Here is a 16,947-nt window from a genome sequence, read left to right as displayed (position 1 = left end):
CACGCACACCTACATACTGCTTGTAATGTTGTTGAGTAGACGCCTCCATTCATTGTGTACTACAACAGTGATTCACTGCTTTAAGCATGCTGGGTTACCTAGCCACACAAACAGAGCTGATAGCACCACTTTTTAACAGCTAGTCCCCTTCCTATGTCAGAAACGTACATGCAGAGTAAAAGGTGATATACTGTTTAAAAAATAAACCTTATAGGGTGCTGTTCTCTTTTTGAGAAGACTCCTAAATTGCATATAGCAAGTAACAAGTTGGGGTAGACAGCAGAAGTTGGTAACTTTTTTAGTGCACATGCACTGTAACAGAGAGAGAAAGAGCAGCCTAACTTTTTTCTTCAGAAGTGCTAAGACACCAAACATTGTTAACTTCTGATCATTTCTTTAGCTGTTGTTATTTATGGCTATGATGTTACAGATGTCTCTCACTCTCTCTGTTATTTTGGAAACAAGAAATAAAGTAACCCAAGCATAAGACAGGGGAAAAGGCATTAGTATTGTGTATCTATTATAGTGAACTGTATTGTATTGTGAGCTGAGTGAATCTAAAGTCCCCTCTTCTATAACATAATATCCCTGCACCCTGGTGTCTCCTTATCATTAGCTCTTATCATTGTCCTCGTCTTACCCTGTTTTCTACTGTTTTATTTATCATCCTTTTTTTTTTATACAGTACACTTCAGCTCTGACCCATGATGCCATCTTGGTGATAGCAGAGGCCTTCAGGTACCTGCGGCGCCAACGCGTGGATGTCTCTCGCCGTGGCAGCGCAGGCGACTGTCTTGCCAATCCCGCCGTACCTTGGAGCCAAGGCATCGACATTGAGAGAGCCCTCAAAACGGTAGGAGGGGGTAGAGAGGGGAGTAAAAGAGGGAGAGAGAGAGAGGTTGGGAGAGCAGAGGAAGAGAGAGTGGCAAGCTGATAACCAAAGAAAAGGCTGGGAGAAGTGAAGCAAAGATAGCAAGTGAGAGTGTGATAAAGATGGAAAGTGACAGAGAGAAGGGGAGAGAGTGCAGAGCCGTTCTCCTCCCTCTGCCCCCAGATATCTGTGCACAGAGCTCACTCAAATCCAGGCCCTCATTACCATAAAACTACATCTTTTATTAAAGCGTATCCAGTTCATCATTTGATTAACAGACTGCAAGCACTCCAGTAGCGCTATGGACACGAGCACCTTAATACCAGCTGTATATGCAAAGTGATGGCTATTCCCTGTGTCTGTGCCTTCCCGCCCCCCACGTGTTTTTGTGTGTCCCTCATGACAGGTCCAAGTGCAAGGCATGACGGGCAACATCCAGTTTGACAACTATGGCCGCAGGACTAACTACACCATAGATGTTTATGAGATGAAAACAGGTGGGCCGAGGAAGGTAAGTCGGAGCGGTGACCTCCATCATCTCTCATTCATCATCTGTCAGACCAAGATCAGATCAAAAATCCTAGTCTCTTTGAAAACACAGATGGTACACATTAAAGTTTGGTTCATTACATGGCAGGATTGTGGAATTTGGCCAACATACAATTTTAAATGAGTCATTGATGAACTATGCTAAACAAAAGAGCTCAGAGAATGTGGGCCACATATTAAGGGATGTGAAAAATGTGCCTTTAGCTTCTTTTAAAGAATCCGTGATTAGGTGAAAGTGGCAAACATTTTCAACATTTTATCGAAGCATTTCTGCAGCCTTGTGGGACAAGCATAGCCTAAAAGGACAATGATTGCCTTCCTTTTCTTCTCCCCTGTTTGTTAGTAGCACTGATGAGCTATGCCAAGCACCACAAGCCCCACAAATCACACAGTCTGCAATCTGATAGCTAAAACCATCCTATCAAAAGAATGATATAAGACTATTTCTGTGCTGCAGGAGAGCACAGATCTGATTTGACAGTAATTACCATTTAAATAACCAATTACTATAAAGAGGATCTAAGAATTCCTCTGGCTCCTCTTCCAAATGGTAATTCCCTGCAGTGCGTTCGCATTATAACCGGTACCACATGATGACCTCTGGTTTTATTTCATAACCTCTCAGAGTTCCAGGAGACAGCTGTGAATTCCTCGTTAGCTGGATAAGTGTGGGCTGGGTCCTATTGTGACGTGTGATTATGCCGCCTGCCTCCCAGAGCCTCTGAAGCCCACACTTCAGTTAGCATCGCACTGCCCTTACAGCCATTCCTCAACGCAGCCAATCAGAGACAGAGAGCAGGGAGAAAAAGAGGTCAGGGGAAGAGAGAAAGAAAGAGAAAGAGAGGGAGAGTGAGGGATGGAGGGAAGATGAGACAAGCCAGGCAGCAGTTTGTCAGGACCTGGAGCCCCCCTCACCCCTCTGACAGTTAGAGGATGAAGGTTCTTAGCTGTGACTGTCACGAGTGATGTATGGGCTGATATCTGTCCCAGCTGCTCAGGGTGAGATCAGGACTTTGCCTCTGGAGCAGCACTCCATGACACAGCCTCCCCACAGTCCCGTCCCTGGAGCAGCTCTTCTCAAATATCACTCTCGGACATGAGCCAGAAATAAATATTTAGCGCTCTCTCTAGCCCGGCGAGTGCACCAACTACATCCATAACTGTGAGCTCAGTCATAAAACTTAAGTTGGAGAAGTTTGCTGCTTTCTAGCGCCTCCACTTGGCTGTTTTTAAACTCTGCACTGTTGTACACCTGTCTGGGCCCAAACACTGAAAGATCTGAGACAAAAAAAAATGTAGACCAGATGTGACGAGAGAAACCTAAGCCAGCAACAGTTAGACTATTGGCAGCAACATATGCAACATGTTTCATCGTGAGCCAGAGAAGCCATTATTTCAGATGGGCAAACAAACACTTGACATTGGTTTGACTTAAGCATCTGTACAGCAGAATGCAGACTAACTGCAATGGCAGGACTGCGCAGAGAAAACTGTGGAGCTGCTGGAATATTATGCTAAATTATTAAACGTGTATGCAGTTCACAGGCCTGAGTATCAATTATTTACCATTAAATCTGGGAAGCTGAAGGTGGGAGGGATTGAAGTTGTCTGCCGTATGCTCATGCATTCCAAGCTCCTGCACATTTGGCCATTTGAGTGGAAGAAAAAATGTATATCTTCTGAATATCTTTGACCATGGGATGTACTGGATATTTATGTAGAACTAAAGCTGTGTTTAAACATGCTTAGTTTACCAAGCGCCTCCTGCTGTTTAAGTATTCTGCTCATTTGCTGTTGTTTTGGTCAAACTAAGGGGCAAAAGGAAGAAGGCCTCTGGGAAATGTAGTGCAGTTTTAATGAGCCCTGCATTATGGCAGAATCCAACATATCATACATTTATTGAGATGCATGACTGAATTTAGCAAGATTTGAATACACACTACTATCATACTTGTTGTTGCATTCGTTATTATTATTATTATTATTATTATTATTAAAGTTAGATTTTTAATTATTTCAGTTTTACCCTAAGTTGTCCAATCTTGGCACCTGTGTGGATTATTTTGCTGATTATGAAACAGTCAAAAAATGAATACAGATGTCTCAATGTGCAGGGGTGTGCCCCGAGATGGCATGGGTCCCCCTTTAAATTAGACTAGCCACCCCAGCTGCCGTCCCCAAATCCTAAACTATAATTGAGCTGTGGGATATTTGTGCTGTGTTGAAACAGGCTGAAGATTTCTCTGGGCTTGAATGTTTCACATTTTTATTTGTGGCACTTTGAATTTAAGTAAAATAATGTGTAATTCTATTTCATAAGGCAGGTGCTTGTAAAAGGAATAAACACATTTAATAAGTGTGATAGATAATATATTGAAAATGTTATTTTTGAAATACCTTACCATTGTGACTTTTGACATTGATCTTCTTTTTGAGTCTTTAAAGAAGCAAGTTTTGAACATTTGAATGTTTGTTGTGTTACTTTTAAGTTGAACAATGTATACTCAGAAATATTATCTCAGTATTATACCGAAACATTTGTAGTTTAAGTAGATGTTTATAGTGGAAGCAAAAGGGGGAATAAAAGGCCAGTTTTTCATGGGGATATGTGCACATACTTCATGCCACCCCTGCATTAGTTAGTACCCTAGCTGGGCCACCCCAATCATCAAACTCTGGACACACCACCGTCTATGTGAGCCAAAAGTTTAAAGACGGCTGGATTAGATTTTCAACAGAAAACACTTCTAACACATGGCCAGGACAAAATAAGCCTAGACATTAGAGGTACCGTTTTGTCCACAGGGGGTGCCAAAAGTGCCACACATAGAAAGTTCCACAAAGGCTTTAGGGGTGGTGTTTTTTGTGAATATCAATGTATAACTGTATTTTCTTTTGATAACATAAAACAGTTAGCATAATGTAGGAATGTAGGAACAGCTAACCTCTGCTTTTTCTTCACAGATCGGATACTGGAACGAGTATACACGATTTGTAAATATTATGGACCCGCAGGTCTCCAACGACTCCTCAGTGGAAAATCGAACGATTGTGGTCACTACTATTATGGTACACTTTCCATGCAGTTTTAAATGTTTCACGTATTCTGCCACTCAAGGTCATGGTGTTGATTCCAATGAGTGATACATTCTGTCCTGGGCGGGTAGAACCACATCTTTTTTGTGTTGCTTTCCATCCACTCACTACATGTTGAAACAGTCGATCCCGTACGGGGGAGTGTTTCAACTGTATCCGTGTGGGTGTCAAAGCATTTTGATTTTCCATACTTCAGTGGCCTGTCGTAGCAGTGACATCACAATAATGGTATAAATGATAATGGTTGACTCCATCAATTATAAAAACGCATACAAACGCATACGTAAGTAGACCTGTCTGTCCTCATCAAGTAAATGTTCACTGACACTCGGGATAGACTGGCCGAAGAATGACTAGAGGATCATACTGCAATGGTTGCACAAGCTGGGCAAAGCAAAATAAGCAGTATTGGAGGAGGGATACGTAGGTGTGGTATATTTCCTGGTTATCACCTCTCCAATCTATTTTGTATTGCTCCTACATGTGTTCTGTGTTGAAGTATAACTTCCAGGCAGTGATTTAGGGAGGATTATAATCCCAGATCATACGATAAACAAACCAAACACCTCAGATTTATTGATTTTCAATTGGATATTCTCAACTAAATGTTACAGGCTATTGGATAGCTTGCATTACAAATATATTATGGCATTATAATTGCCTGATCCAGGGCGTCATACTCCGCAAACAAACATTTAAAAATAATAAAGAGAAACATAATGAGGATCTCTGGTATTTATGCACAGCTAGATTTCATTTGTATTCCAAGGCGTGATCCAGTGTCACTCGATATCAAGAGGAAACATGTCGAGATGAAAAATACAGTCAGGAGGTAAACATGTGTTAACTGGAGGGAAACGCTCAGTGGATTCGAGGTGAGGGGATACGTTCAGCACAGAACAAACAAACCATTGCTCTCCTACTTGCACTCTAATTGTATGTGGCTGTAATGACAATGCCTGCTCTCCTGAGCGGTCCTTTTGTTTGTTAATGATGATGTGCTCAGTAAGAGAAAAGACGAGCTGCACCAGCGTTTTTGAAAAGGAGAGGGAAACTAGCACGCTCCTGCTCTCCTTGTGTAATTATTTTATTTATGAAGAATTTCTATTTTTTTCTTTTTGCATTTTTATGGTAAGAAAATAACACCTCCTTTTTTTTCTCTCCGGAATGAAGCAGCCTTAAAGTGCGCATTGGTGCTTGACTATGTTGAGATACTCTGGGCACTATCTGATCCCTCTCCTGTCACTGGCATTTACTTATGACACCCATCCCCATTCCCATCCCCACCCACCTCTGAGCTGACCCACACCTTGCCCACCAATGACTACCAACCCTATTAAATCTCATTCTGGCCTCTTCTCCTGTCTTCTCCTACAGACATGAACAAATTCTGCTCTCCCTCAACCTTGACCCTTCTTTCTGTGCCACAGAGTTGCACCCTTGGGCTTGAATGGGTTGGGTGCATTGGTGCTCGGTGTCTGCTGGCTGCCACGGCTTGATAAAAGCAGCGCGGCCTCATGGTCTAGCTGCTGTTATCGGTGTATATTTGTGCATTTGCGGGGCGTCATCTGTGTATGCATGACTGCATGGATGTGATCATAGCAGCTTAAAATGTTTCCAATCTCTTGGTGTGTGTGTGTGAGTGAGTGAGTGAGTGAGTGGGTGTGTGTGTGTGTGTGTGTGTGAGAGAGAGAGAGCACGGGCACATATGGATGCATGTAAGCATATTTCTGGATGACTGATTGTTTGTGCCAGGGCATGGGAGTGAATAAACCAGCGTGTGTTTGAATCAACAGGAAGCTCCTTATGTGATGTACAAGAAAAATTATATGCATCTGGATGGGAATGAGAGATATGAAGGCTACTGCGTCGATTTAGCATCTGAGATTGCCAAACATGTTGGAATTAAGTACAAACTGTCTATAGTAATGGATGGGAAGTACGGAGCCCGAGACCCCGAGACCAAGACGTGGAACGGGATGGTGGGTGAACTGGTCTATGGGGTGAGTACTGGGAGCCTCGATTTCGCTGATTACATGACAGTTTGCAAGGAACTTCAACATGAGAGGAGATCTCATTTTTCTGTCTTAAGGTTATCACCAACCCGTTATGAGCTCATCAGCTTTTGCCCAGTTCAAAGTCTAACGCTGTCTGTCTCAGCTGTGAGTGAATTTGTCGAATGCAGCCTCGAGCATTGGGGGGGAGTTGGTGATCATCTTGAGACGGAGAAAATGAAATCATTTCTCAGTGCTGTTCATTGCAATTAATCCCTCTTTGCTTAGCCTAGAAAACTCTCTCTCTTTTTTACAGTTGAAAGAGAGGTAGGTACATAAAGAACAATGAGTCCATATGGCAAGCACACTGTAATCACTTTGATGAATGAAAGATTGTATGCCTTTGAAGTGATTGTGTAATTATGTCCAATGTTTGATGTGTATGATGAATATGCCACGTTGTAAATTCACAGCTGAGAAAATCAGCTTTAGCATCAACAGCTAAATGGAGGCTTGCGGTTTGGCAACAACAAGATCCATATGTGTAGTGCTCCATAAAGGTTGAACCTCTCACATTAGGGAAGGGTCATGCCGTGTTTTACATCTGACGGAGCGCTGCACTCAAGCTCTCGCAACACCTTGAGCTTTTCGAAAATTAAGCCCCCTCCCTTTGCCTCCTCCTCCTCTACTCGATCTTTCTCCCCATTTTCCAAAGCCACAATAGTTGAACAGGGGCCAAATACAAAATGCATGAGGGTTAGGCTTCCTCATCTGTTCAATTTCCCAACTATCAGCCTGAGAGATTGCTCAGTTTGATGTGCTATTGCCACCGAATTATCTTTCAAATGGGAAAACTCCACTCCCTGCAGATGAAAGGTGGAAAAAATATCCCCCATCGCATCCCATCAAGTCCTTCCAGGCCCGTAAATTTACAGCAGGTGGGCCGGGACTAATAGTTTCTTACATTCTGACCTTCTGACCAGTAAATTAATTTGATTTTAGTTGTCTTTTAAAGGTTAGGCTCGAGGCTGCTCTTTATTGCTTTGTTTCCCTCAGCATTGATTGAGTGCTGCTTACGCCTGCACCAGGATTAAATGGTTATAGCCGACCACATTGTTGTGTTGACAGGGTAAAGAAAACAGTCATGTTTATTGGGTCTATTTGTGTTGTACCCAGTATGACCTTGTAAGAAGCGTTTTCTGCCTTGTGCCGCTTCAATCCAATTTTTTTTCTCGATTTCAACATAAAAAGAAAGAAAGACAATACAAAGAATTGTCCTTCACGGAGCGTCTGCTTTGAAGAGGAGCAGTTATTTAATTAATCACACACGAGCTGCAGTAACACTGTCTAATGTGATTAATTATTTTCTTCTGCCTTTACAAAGAAACCCATTGTGATTTCCAAAAAGGGCAGCACCACCTCCATGGATGTGTTTTGATAGCATAATGTGATTGAAGCAGCAGAGCAAAGGAGGGAGATAAAGAGAAACAGCTTGGAAAATTAAACAAATAAAGCTAATGCCAGTAGAAGCCATGTTTGGGAAATCCAGCCGAGTGAATGCCAGGAAGTTTACACAGCCAGGGTTTGCTGATCTTTTGGGTACCGCGACCCTTGACTGTAAATTCTAAAGTTTCAATTACGGCCATTTTTACGACAAAGTTACACTTGATATGAAGACGTCAGATAACCCACTACTTCCTTTTATCGTGTAATTTTAATGAAACAATTCAATTATTGAAACAGCCAGGCTCTCATAGCAAGAGAGGGTATAAAATTGCCTCTTTTAAGGAATTGTGCCATTGAAAAGTTTTCCGCCTCAGTTGTCTCCTTAGGTCCTGATTAAGGAAGCATTTGGTAAAACATGACTCAAACACCCATCTGCCTCTGTGGATTTTTTCCAAGCTGTCTCTCTGAAAGTCTTGCAGTGGCATTGTGAACTTGTACTCTCTCTTCACCTCTCAATGTGTCAACAATTCAGAGAAATATCTGAGTAATTTTTTTACAGTTTCAAGCTCAGATGTATCAGCTAAATACACAGATTGTAACATTGTGAAAATGCTGCGTGTATGTATAAGAATGTGTGTTTTCAGGCTGCTTGTATCCTATAATTATACGTAAAATGTGTGATAACACTGTTTTGTTCTGCTCTGCAGCTCCAGTCATTCACACACACATTTAAAATGACCTGCTTGATTATGCAGGTCGTGACTAATGCCCGCTGTGCATGTCCCTGTTTCCAGAGAGCAGATATAGCTGTTGCACCTCTCACCATAACTCTGGTTCGAGAGGAGGTGATAGACTTTTCCAAGCCCTTTATGAGCTTGGGCATCTCCATTATGATAAAGAAGCCCCAAAAGTCCAAGCCTGGTGTGTTCTCCTTCCTGGACCCTCTGGCCTATGAGATCTGGATGTGTATAGTGTTTGCCTATATCGGGGTGAGCGTGGTCCTGTTCCTGGTCAGTCGGTTCAGTCCATATGAGTGGAACCTCGAGGAGCAGGACGAGACCAAAGACCCCCAGACGCCCCCTGATCCCCCAAATGACTTTGGCATCTTCAATTCTCTCTGGTTCTCACTGGGGGCCTTCATGCAGCAGGGCTGTGACATCTCCCCAAGGTGGGTCAGCTCCAGTAGCACAATGAAGGGACAGCAGAGAACAAAAATAGACTTCTACTGTATGATTATTTAGCTGCAGCTGATGAGATGCACTCTTAACAAGTATACATTTCATGTCTTTTTTTCCTTTTAGGTGCTCATTATTTTAAGCTAAGCTCATTTTGTGTTTATTGTAGCTATTATATGTGGAATTGAGTTTGTCAGTTTGTGTGTAGAAATCACCATCACCAAAATGGTTTAATCAATACTTTCTTCAGGCTATGAAATAAACTTTGACCTTTTTTGAGAGCCAATTAAAGACTCAGATTAGAGCCCAATTTAAACACCATGTACTTTTTTTCTTGGGAATGTGCTGTTTAAGCACCAAGTTGATTTACAAGACAGTTTTGATGACCAGTAAAATTAGATACATCAAACACAAGTGGTAGATCTTAGCACGTTGATAGGCACCACATGGCTCTGCATAATTACTCTCTGTTTTTCCCTGTCACCAACCTCCCTCTCTCAGGTCTCTATCAGGGCGCATTGTTGGTGGTGTGTGGTGGTTCTTCACCCTCATCATCATCTCCTCCTACACAGCCAACCTGGCTGCCTTTCTGACAGTGGAGAGGATGGTCTCTCCTATAGAAAGTGCCGAAGATTTAGCCAAGCAGACAGAGATAGCATACGGCACTCTGGACTCAGGCTCTACAAAGGAGTTTTTTAGGGTGAGTAGAAGAAGAAAACCAGTTGAAAACACACAAACAGCACCTTTCAAATCAGACATTTCTTTGCTCTCAGCTCAAAACATGCAGGGACCTAAACATTTTGCAGTCAGGCTCGCTGCAACATAAATACTACTTTGTGTAAATGTCCTTGATAAACTCCTCCTTGCAGCTTTTCCATTTTGTACCTTTAGTTCAGCACTCTTGACCTGCACAAGATTGCTCCAAATGAGGCATGTTGACAGAGAAGCAGTTCTTGAACTCTTATGACATCGATGTGAAATTTATGCGGCAGTACTGCACCGTGCAACCTTGAGGCGCCGGGGCTGTCAGCAAAAAGTGTGATAACAACGTGGAAGACTCAGAGGTGATAAAAACAGGAGGCTAATCAAAGCAACCGCATCAGGCTCAAACTCTGAAGGGTCAGCTCATGAAATATAATTAGCCAGCCGGCCATGGCTGGCAAATTGGACCTGATGAAGAAGAGCCCTGCAGGTCAAACAGCGAAGCCTGAAAGACGGTTCAGATGGAATAAGCAATATGTCCGTCGGCATGAGGGACTTGCCTTGCAATTAGGACATAAATTAAGTAAAATCTGAAGCAAGAGTGTATTAGTGTCTGATGGGCAGTCACATTCTCTCTTTGTAGGAGTTACACAGCGATGCATATCTTTAAGGAAATCAGCCTTCTGTTGGAGATTCAAAGATGTTTTAGCTTGTGGCGCAGCAACATCAGCAGTCCAATGCTATGCATTTGCAGAGCAATAAGTGGAAAAAGAATTAATGAAACAGCACTCTCTCTCTCGCTCTCTCTGTGATGACGAGGAGGCAATATGACAGTCTTTTATCTTACGCTCCCTCATTACTCATCAGCAGGAGAGGAACAATTCATATGTTTCACAGCTGCAGCCTGTTGGCAGAAAGAGCTATTCATTTGTATTACCCCTGGGTTGAATTGTTCAGAACAACAAATGCAAAATCAAATCCATGTTTTTTTCAGATAAAAAGGACAAGATAGTGTTGTAGTTTGATGTTTTAAAGACTGTGGTTGTAAGAGGCATGGAGATGGTATATCTTAAGAAACACGGCACATGACATGCATGACAGCAGGCCTTTATTCTCTATAAAGCGCTTTACAGAGCCTGTCATCACTGCTCTTTTCATCAGGAAGAGAATCAGGTGTATACAGTATGTCTTTGTGCTACGGACATGATGGATGCCAATTATGGATTAGGTTTGCAGCCTGACAATGGGGCCAACGCAGGTCTGCTGCTAGAACAATCAGAGAGCTGGTGGCAGAGTCATAGTTTCCCTGTATTCTGCATAATAAGTGTCCTAGTTACATGCCTAAGTCTTCAAATAGGAAATGACATGTGTGAACCGCCATTTCAGGGGACTTTTAATTAAAGCTGTGCAGGGCTGACAAGCAAAGAAACACACTGATTAATAGAAGTTAAAGCTCTATTTCAGATCTGTTTCTCTGGAAATACATTCAGGCTTAATTAGACGTGTACGGCATCAGCCAGATGGAAATTTTAAATCATGTTTCAGAAGAGACATATGTCATCATCTCTGCAACCCCCAAAACTTTAATTTTTAATGATTTCACCTGGTTTGTTTAACAGAGCTGCCTGAGCAAACTAAGCAATGTTGCAAAAAAATAAAAATATTTTTAACAGCTTTCTTCCAAATAAAAATGAAGATTTGGCACCATGAGTATTACCTTTGAAAAAGTTTGAGTATTTTTCATGTTTTTAAATCAGATAAATTATCTCATCTTCCTTTGTGGTATTGGATATTCCCCAAGAGAGTTTTTTGCCGCTCCTGATAAACTGACAGCTTTGACATACAGCTTATTACCTGACAGTGACAGTTTTCACATGACCGTGAGTGTCTTTATCTGTGGTGGGAGTGAAGAGACGCAGTAGAGGAACTTTTTAAAGAGAGAGGTTTTAGAGAACATCCCCTTGAAAGCCTCAATCCTGCATCAGAAAACCAAGTAGGACAGCTGGCCTGGGAGCCCGTTGACGTGCCCACTGAAAGCCTCGGTGGCTCCAGGCGCTTTGGCAGTACGACTCCACCCGCAACTTGGCTCCTCTTCCCTCAGACTCCCCTGAATGTTTGGGCGCCCTCCTCTCTTCTGTCTTCAGTCTGTCTGTTGTTTTACCTTGAGACAATGCGGGATAGCTTCAAGCTTTGTGCCGCTCTCCCTCAATGTAGCAGCTGTCATGTGCCGCTGCACCATTGTGGTTTGTTTCATTATTCTAATTCCTTCCATGGATCTTTTCATGCAGTCAGTTGGATATTTGTATTTGGGGTGATTAGAAAATGATGAGTTGTACCATCAGGGCCGTGTTTATCCTCTTGATGAGGTTTTATTCCATCAGAAGGCTTGGCTCACTTACATTTCTGAAATGTACATTGAAGGAGAAGCTGGATGGTGATAATGGCTGAGATGATAAAATGAGCTGATGTGGCTGTTTAATTACGTGTAAAGACCGGGGTGAGACCATCAAAGACAACCACACTGCTGTCCCATCATGCACCTCATTAAACAGCGTAACAATGAAGGAATGATAATTGCACAGAGGAATGAGACCACAGCATTGTTTTTGGTTCCCCTCAAAGATTATACATTACCCAGAGCCTTGATGCCAGGCATCATGCATCTTTCTGATGTGCAGGTGTGCAGGAGATGGGAACAACAGCTTGAATGCAGTCACCAATGCATTTTACTAAGCACGGAAATCAATTTCACGTCCCAGCCACTGTGGCACAGACACTATAGCTTCTTCATGGTCCAACATAATGTTTAATGAGTAGCTTCTTTACGCAGAGAAGACCTGTGTAAGCCCAGGGTTGTATGAAGAGGAGATTTATGCAAGAAATCTTAAGGTTGCCCTGCAATCATATGCAGTACATTGTAACACAATTCCCCCAGCTCTTGTCACTATGGCTTTCACTTCAGTGCTGAGTGAAGGGGGAGGCTCCCATAAAGATTAGAGGCTGTTTGCATAAAAGAGAAAGCTGACAAAAGCGTTGATAGACTAGAGCGAGATAGGCGCAACCTCTGAGGGAACGCGCTGTCCTCAGAGGGACTTGTCGAACTTTAGATGAGCGGCAACAGAAGGCGCGAGAGCAGCCATTGGAGTCCGACTACAAGCATCAAAGACAAGCGATTGGTATTCAGGGCGCAGCATGTGGCACTTCAATGACAAAGCACCCCCCCCCCAGAGCCTCAGCTTTCATTTCTGCATACTTGAGATACAGGTAGTCTTGACTTACAGGATATTGGGGGAAAGTGGTGATGTCCACAAACAAAGTGAGAGGGAAGTGAAGTAAAAGGAAATGTAGTGGTAGGTGTTAGAAGCTGGTGAAGACAAATAAGTGAAGCAGCATGTGGCGAAGGGAATGATAAAAGTAACGCATAACAACGAAGAGATGGTGAGAAACAGGCAGCAGGTCGAGGTGCAGTGGGCAGAGGTCTGGAAATGCTGCATAAATCACAATCAATACAGATTAAGAGGTTGTTTAAAATGGAGAGGGCAATTTCTTTGACTTCAGACTTAAATTTCTTGTCTGTCTTCAGACATTTTAATGATATCATTGAAGACTCCCAAACAACAAGATCTCTCTAGATTAACTTACATTTTGCACAACTGTTTGTCTTTCCTTGTGATAGATTAGTTTTTTTCCATTAAAGTGCATCACAGTAGATTTCTAAGGCTTCTATTTTTCAGTGACAGAGAGGATTACTTTCACCATCTAGGGTAGTAGTACGCAAATGACAACATAAGGGTGGAGTATGACCCTGCAATAAAAAATTATGATAATCACATTAACAATACTTGTTGTTTTGCACACAAATTTGACCTGACTGTTTTTCTCACTTTGGGCTTAAAGTAAACACAGCCTTGTACCAAATGATAATAAATGACACAAATAATGTAGGCCTTGTCCTGAAAATGATTGACTGCATTATAATTTCTGACACGGTTTTCAAACCATGCCTTCAGCATTAGAAACAGCAGATTTTGCATCACACAGACATGAATAGGTAGAAGTGTGAAAAATATTTTGTTTTTGTTTTTCCTAAGGCAACAACAACCAGAGCAGTTCTAAACAACCACAATTGAAGCAGGCTACTGTTTATTGTGAATAAGCAAGTTAGTCTCTCTTGCTACACAGAGCAGATGTTATGATAAGGAGAAAGGTATTTGTGAGGTTCAAGTGAGAAATAAAAGTTTGTCCCACAATGTCACTGTGAAACTGTCACATGAACGTGTTATTCTCAGGGTTGTTTTAAAACTGGTCTATACCTATGTTGAGTCAAAGGAGCTCCAACACCATCCACTCTGACAAACTGGCATACAGAAAAAAAAAAAGTTGAACAACACATTGGAACATTTAGTGGCGACCGTCTTGGTTCAACAGGAAACCTGTGCGTTGCGTTTCGTCAGTGCCAAGGTTTTGATCCATCCAACGTAGCATGCCCTGCTGCACTGGAAGCATGTGTGAAGCATAGGGGAGTGTGGAGCAGCCCAGAGCAGCTGGACTTGTGTGATCACAAAATTACGCGAGAACTCCACAAGATTACATGGGAGTATCGCTATCACATGATAACAACAGTGTATCCAGATTCCAATTTACTAACAACAGGTTACAGTTCTTTCCGTGGCTGATTTACTTTAGATATTATTCCAAGACTTTTTTCCTTTTATGCTAAAAGTCCTGTTATAAAAGTCACAGATTATGGATATGTGGCTGTTTTGTAGTTCAAAACAATATGCTTATCATCAGTAAGTATTTCTTATGTGTATAATCTAATAAACGTCAGGAGTTGGTACATGGTGTTTTATTTTGAAAAAGATATGCTGTTTCCATATTTGACTTCCTGTCCAGGTCAAACCTCTCTGTTAAGCTCAATGCATGTGGGATTCAGGCTCCCATACAAATAGATTCGTTGAGTGTATTTAGCTGAGCAGGGAGCCGCTTCTCATATTGAGTTGAAAGTGCGTGGCACTGACTCGCCGCAACACAGATGCATCCACTGAAACTTGGATTTAAATTCAACTGTGCTATAGCAACTGCTACATTATACATACAATGGCTGTTTTCGAAACGGCCTGCTACATACTACCTACTAATGTAGTAGGCAGTAGCTATTGCCTACTACATAAATTTATGTTGCATTTGAATTTAGTCTGTAGTTTGACTGTTCTGTTCGATCTGTGTTGCAGTATGCTGAGCCAGATGTCACTGAATGAATTTCCGGTTCTGGAAAGCGGAAGTAAACAACGGCCAAGCTGATAGATAAACTGCTTCTTTAGCATCCACTTATGATTTAAAATGTTAGGAGGTGGTTTATGTGGAATTTAATCATTTTCACAGCACCTAAAAACTGAGTTCCCCCCGTCAAAAAAAGAAGAGAAAAGAAAAAGCGGAATGAGCGCTGTGCATTGTGGGAAACAGTACGCAAGGCAGACTGGTTTGATGCATACTGTGAAATTTGCCCGAATCAGTAGACGTCCGGGGAGTTTTGGCTTACTGCAGATTTTGCTCTTGTTCACATACTGCTTACTACAAACTGAATTTTGTCCAAATCAGTACGTACTGCTAGTATAGTAGGCGGTTTTGAAAACAGCCTATGTGTTAAAAAGAAATTGTTTGCTTACAACTGTCCTATGACTTGGTAATGGTATGGTATGGTCAGTGGTATGGCTACATTTAGTTCCTGCCCCCAATTGACCAGGTAACAAACAGAGACAAATATATTGAAATTAAAAAATATATTATTAGATGCCTGCATCTCCACCTCCTCTATTAAAACATGCTAAAAATACATGCCAGATGCTTGTGCCTAATTGCAGGCCCTCGCTTTTAGATAACCTTCAATTCTTAGCTCAAGCATTAGAGAACCTGATTGCAGGTTTGTTTATATCCACATATGATTCAGACATGGTGATATGAAGGCCTCTCAACCATGTTTTCCTCTTGCTTCTCTTTCACCTTAATTGCTCAAGGCAATTCTTGTTCTCTATTCCTCATCTTAGGTCAACTGTCTGGATAAACAGCACTGAATTTATTTCTCAATCTCTGTTATAAGAAAGTAGAAAACTCACTGCTTCAGACAGATTTGCCGGGGAACACCTACACAGATGATGTAACCGTATCGCTTAGGTAGGAGGGCTGGCTGAGATCCACTATTCAGGTACTTTATTATGAACAGAGCAACATCATGAGTGCATCAGTTATATTCACATTTAAAGGAGGAGGAATGAAGAGTGAAAGCACCTACATGGACTTCTATGACTTTCTACATTGGCTATCAAATGTAGCCACTCCCTGTTAGCTCATTAAGAATGGAGCAGTATCTTCTAACAGGGCCATTATATGGTGTGAAAGAGAGCCACATGTATAAGGCTGCATTTATGGCAGAATATAATTGCTGAACAAATTGTCTCTTCATTGATGATGGACTTGTGCAGTCATTATTCTGTAATTGAATTTTAAATGACCGCCACAGACCAGAATGTGAATGATTACATTTAAAAGAAATGGGAGCAGACCTCCATTGCACTATGGTGTGTTCATGTGTGTGTGTGTGTGTACTGTATGAGTGTGCTAGTGTTTTCTTTGACTATGCATATTTGTGTGCCAGCAGTCAATAATCAAATATCTCTCTTTCCCCACTGGGCTTACTCACTGTGTCTTGTTTTTTCTCTCTCTCTCTCTCTATCAGAATCTGCCTTAAGCATCTCGCTGTTGTCTTTAGTTGCGCTGGAATCGGCCTATTTAGGTTTTGGTCTCACTCCGCCTCAGCTCTGATATTGATGAATTGACTTCATAAAGCACTGAGGCAGCACACTCTGTCGTCAGTAATCAATGGCCAGATCCATTCTTTTCTCTTCATTTGAGGAGGCGTCTGGAGCTTTCCCCTCGCTGAGCAGATGAGCCCCGAGTCTTTGAAGAAATTGTCCTCTAAACTAGTGTCCTTTCCATGAGGTCTGACACATGCAAATTGAACACATTTAACAAGATTGTCAACAAAAATGTCACATCTAAGTCTGGCTGTCCTCCCACCACCCCTCCTATTCATTGTATTCACATTAAAATAAAG

General features: G+C 42.0%; 1 protein-coding gene across 2 annotated transcripts in view; it reads left to right on the top strand.

Annotated features, from left to right (window-relative positions):
• The window catches only part of gria3b (glutamate receptor, ionotropic, AMPA 3b), a 99,357-nt gene that overhangs the window by 68,540 nt on the left and 13,870 nt on the right, over positions 1 to 16,947 (top strand). For both annotated transcript variants that reach the window (XM_034689943.1, XM_034689944.1), the window contains exons 7-12: positions 686 to 853; positions 1,278 to 1,382; positions 4,385 to 4,489; positions 6,313 to 6,519; positions 8,751 to 9,124; positions 9,633 to 9,831. In XM_034689943.1, the coding sequence (XP_034545834.1) occupies positions 686 to 853; positions 1,278 to 1,382; positions 4,385 to 4,489; positions 6,313 to 6,519; positions 8,751 to 9,124; positions 9,633 to 9,831 (1,158 nt within the window). The remainder of the gene's footprint in view (positions 1 to 685; positions 854 to 1,277; positions 1,383 to 4,384; positions 4,490 to 6,312; positions 6,520 to 8,750; positions 9,125 to 9,632; positions 9,832 to 16,947) is intronic.

This window comes from Notolabrus celidotus, chromosome 8, assembly GCF_009762535.1.
Source record: "Notolabrus celidotus isolate fNotCel1 chromosome 8, fNotCel1.pri, whole genome shotgun sequence".
Taxonomy (NCBI): domain Eukaryota; kingdom Metazoa; phylum Chordata; class Actinopteri; order Labriformes; family Labridae; genus Notolabrus; species Notolabrus celidotus.
This window is presented reverse-complemented; position numbering and strand designations above follow the sequence as displayed.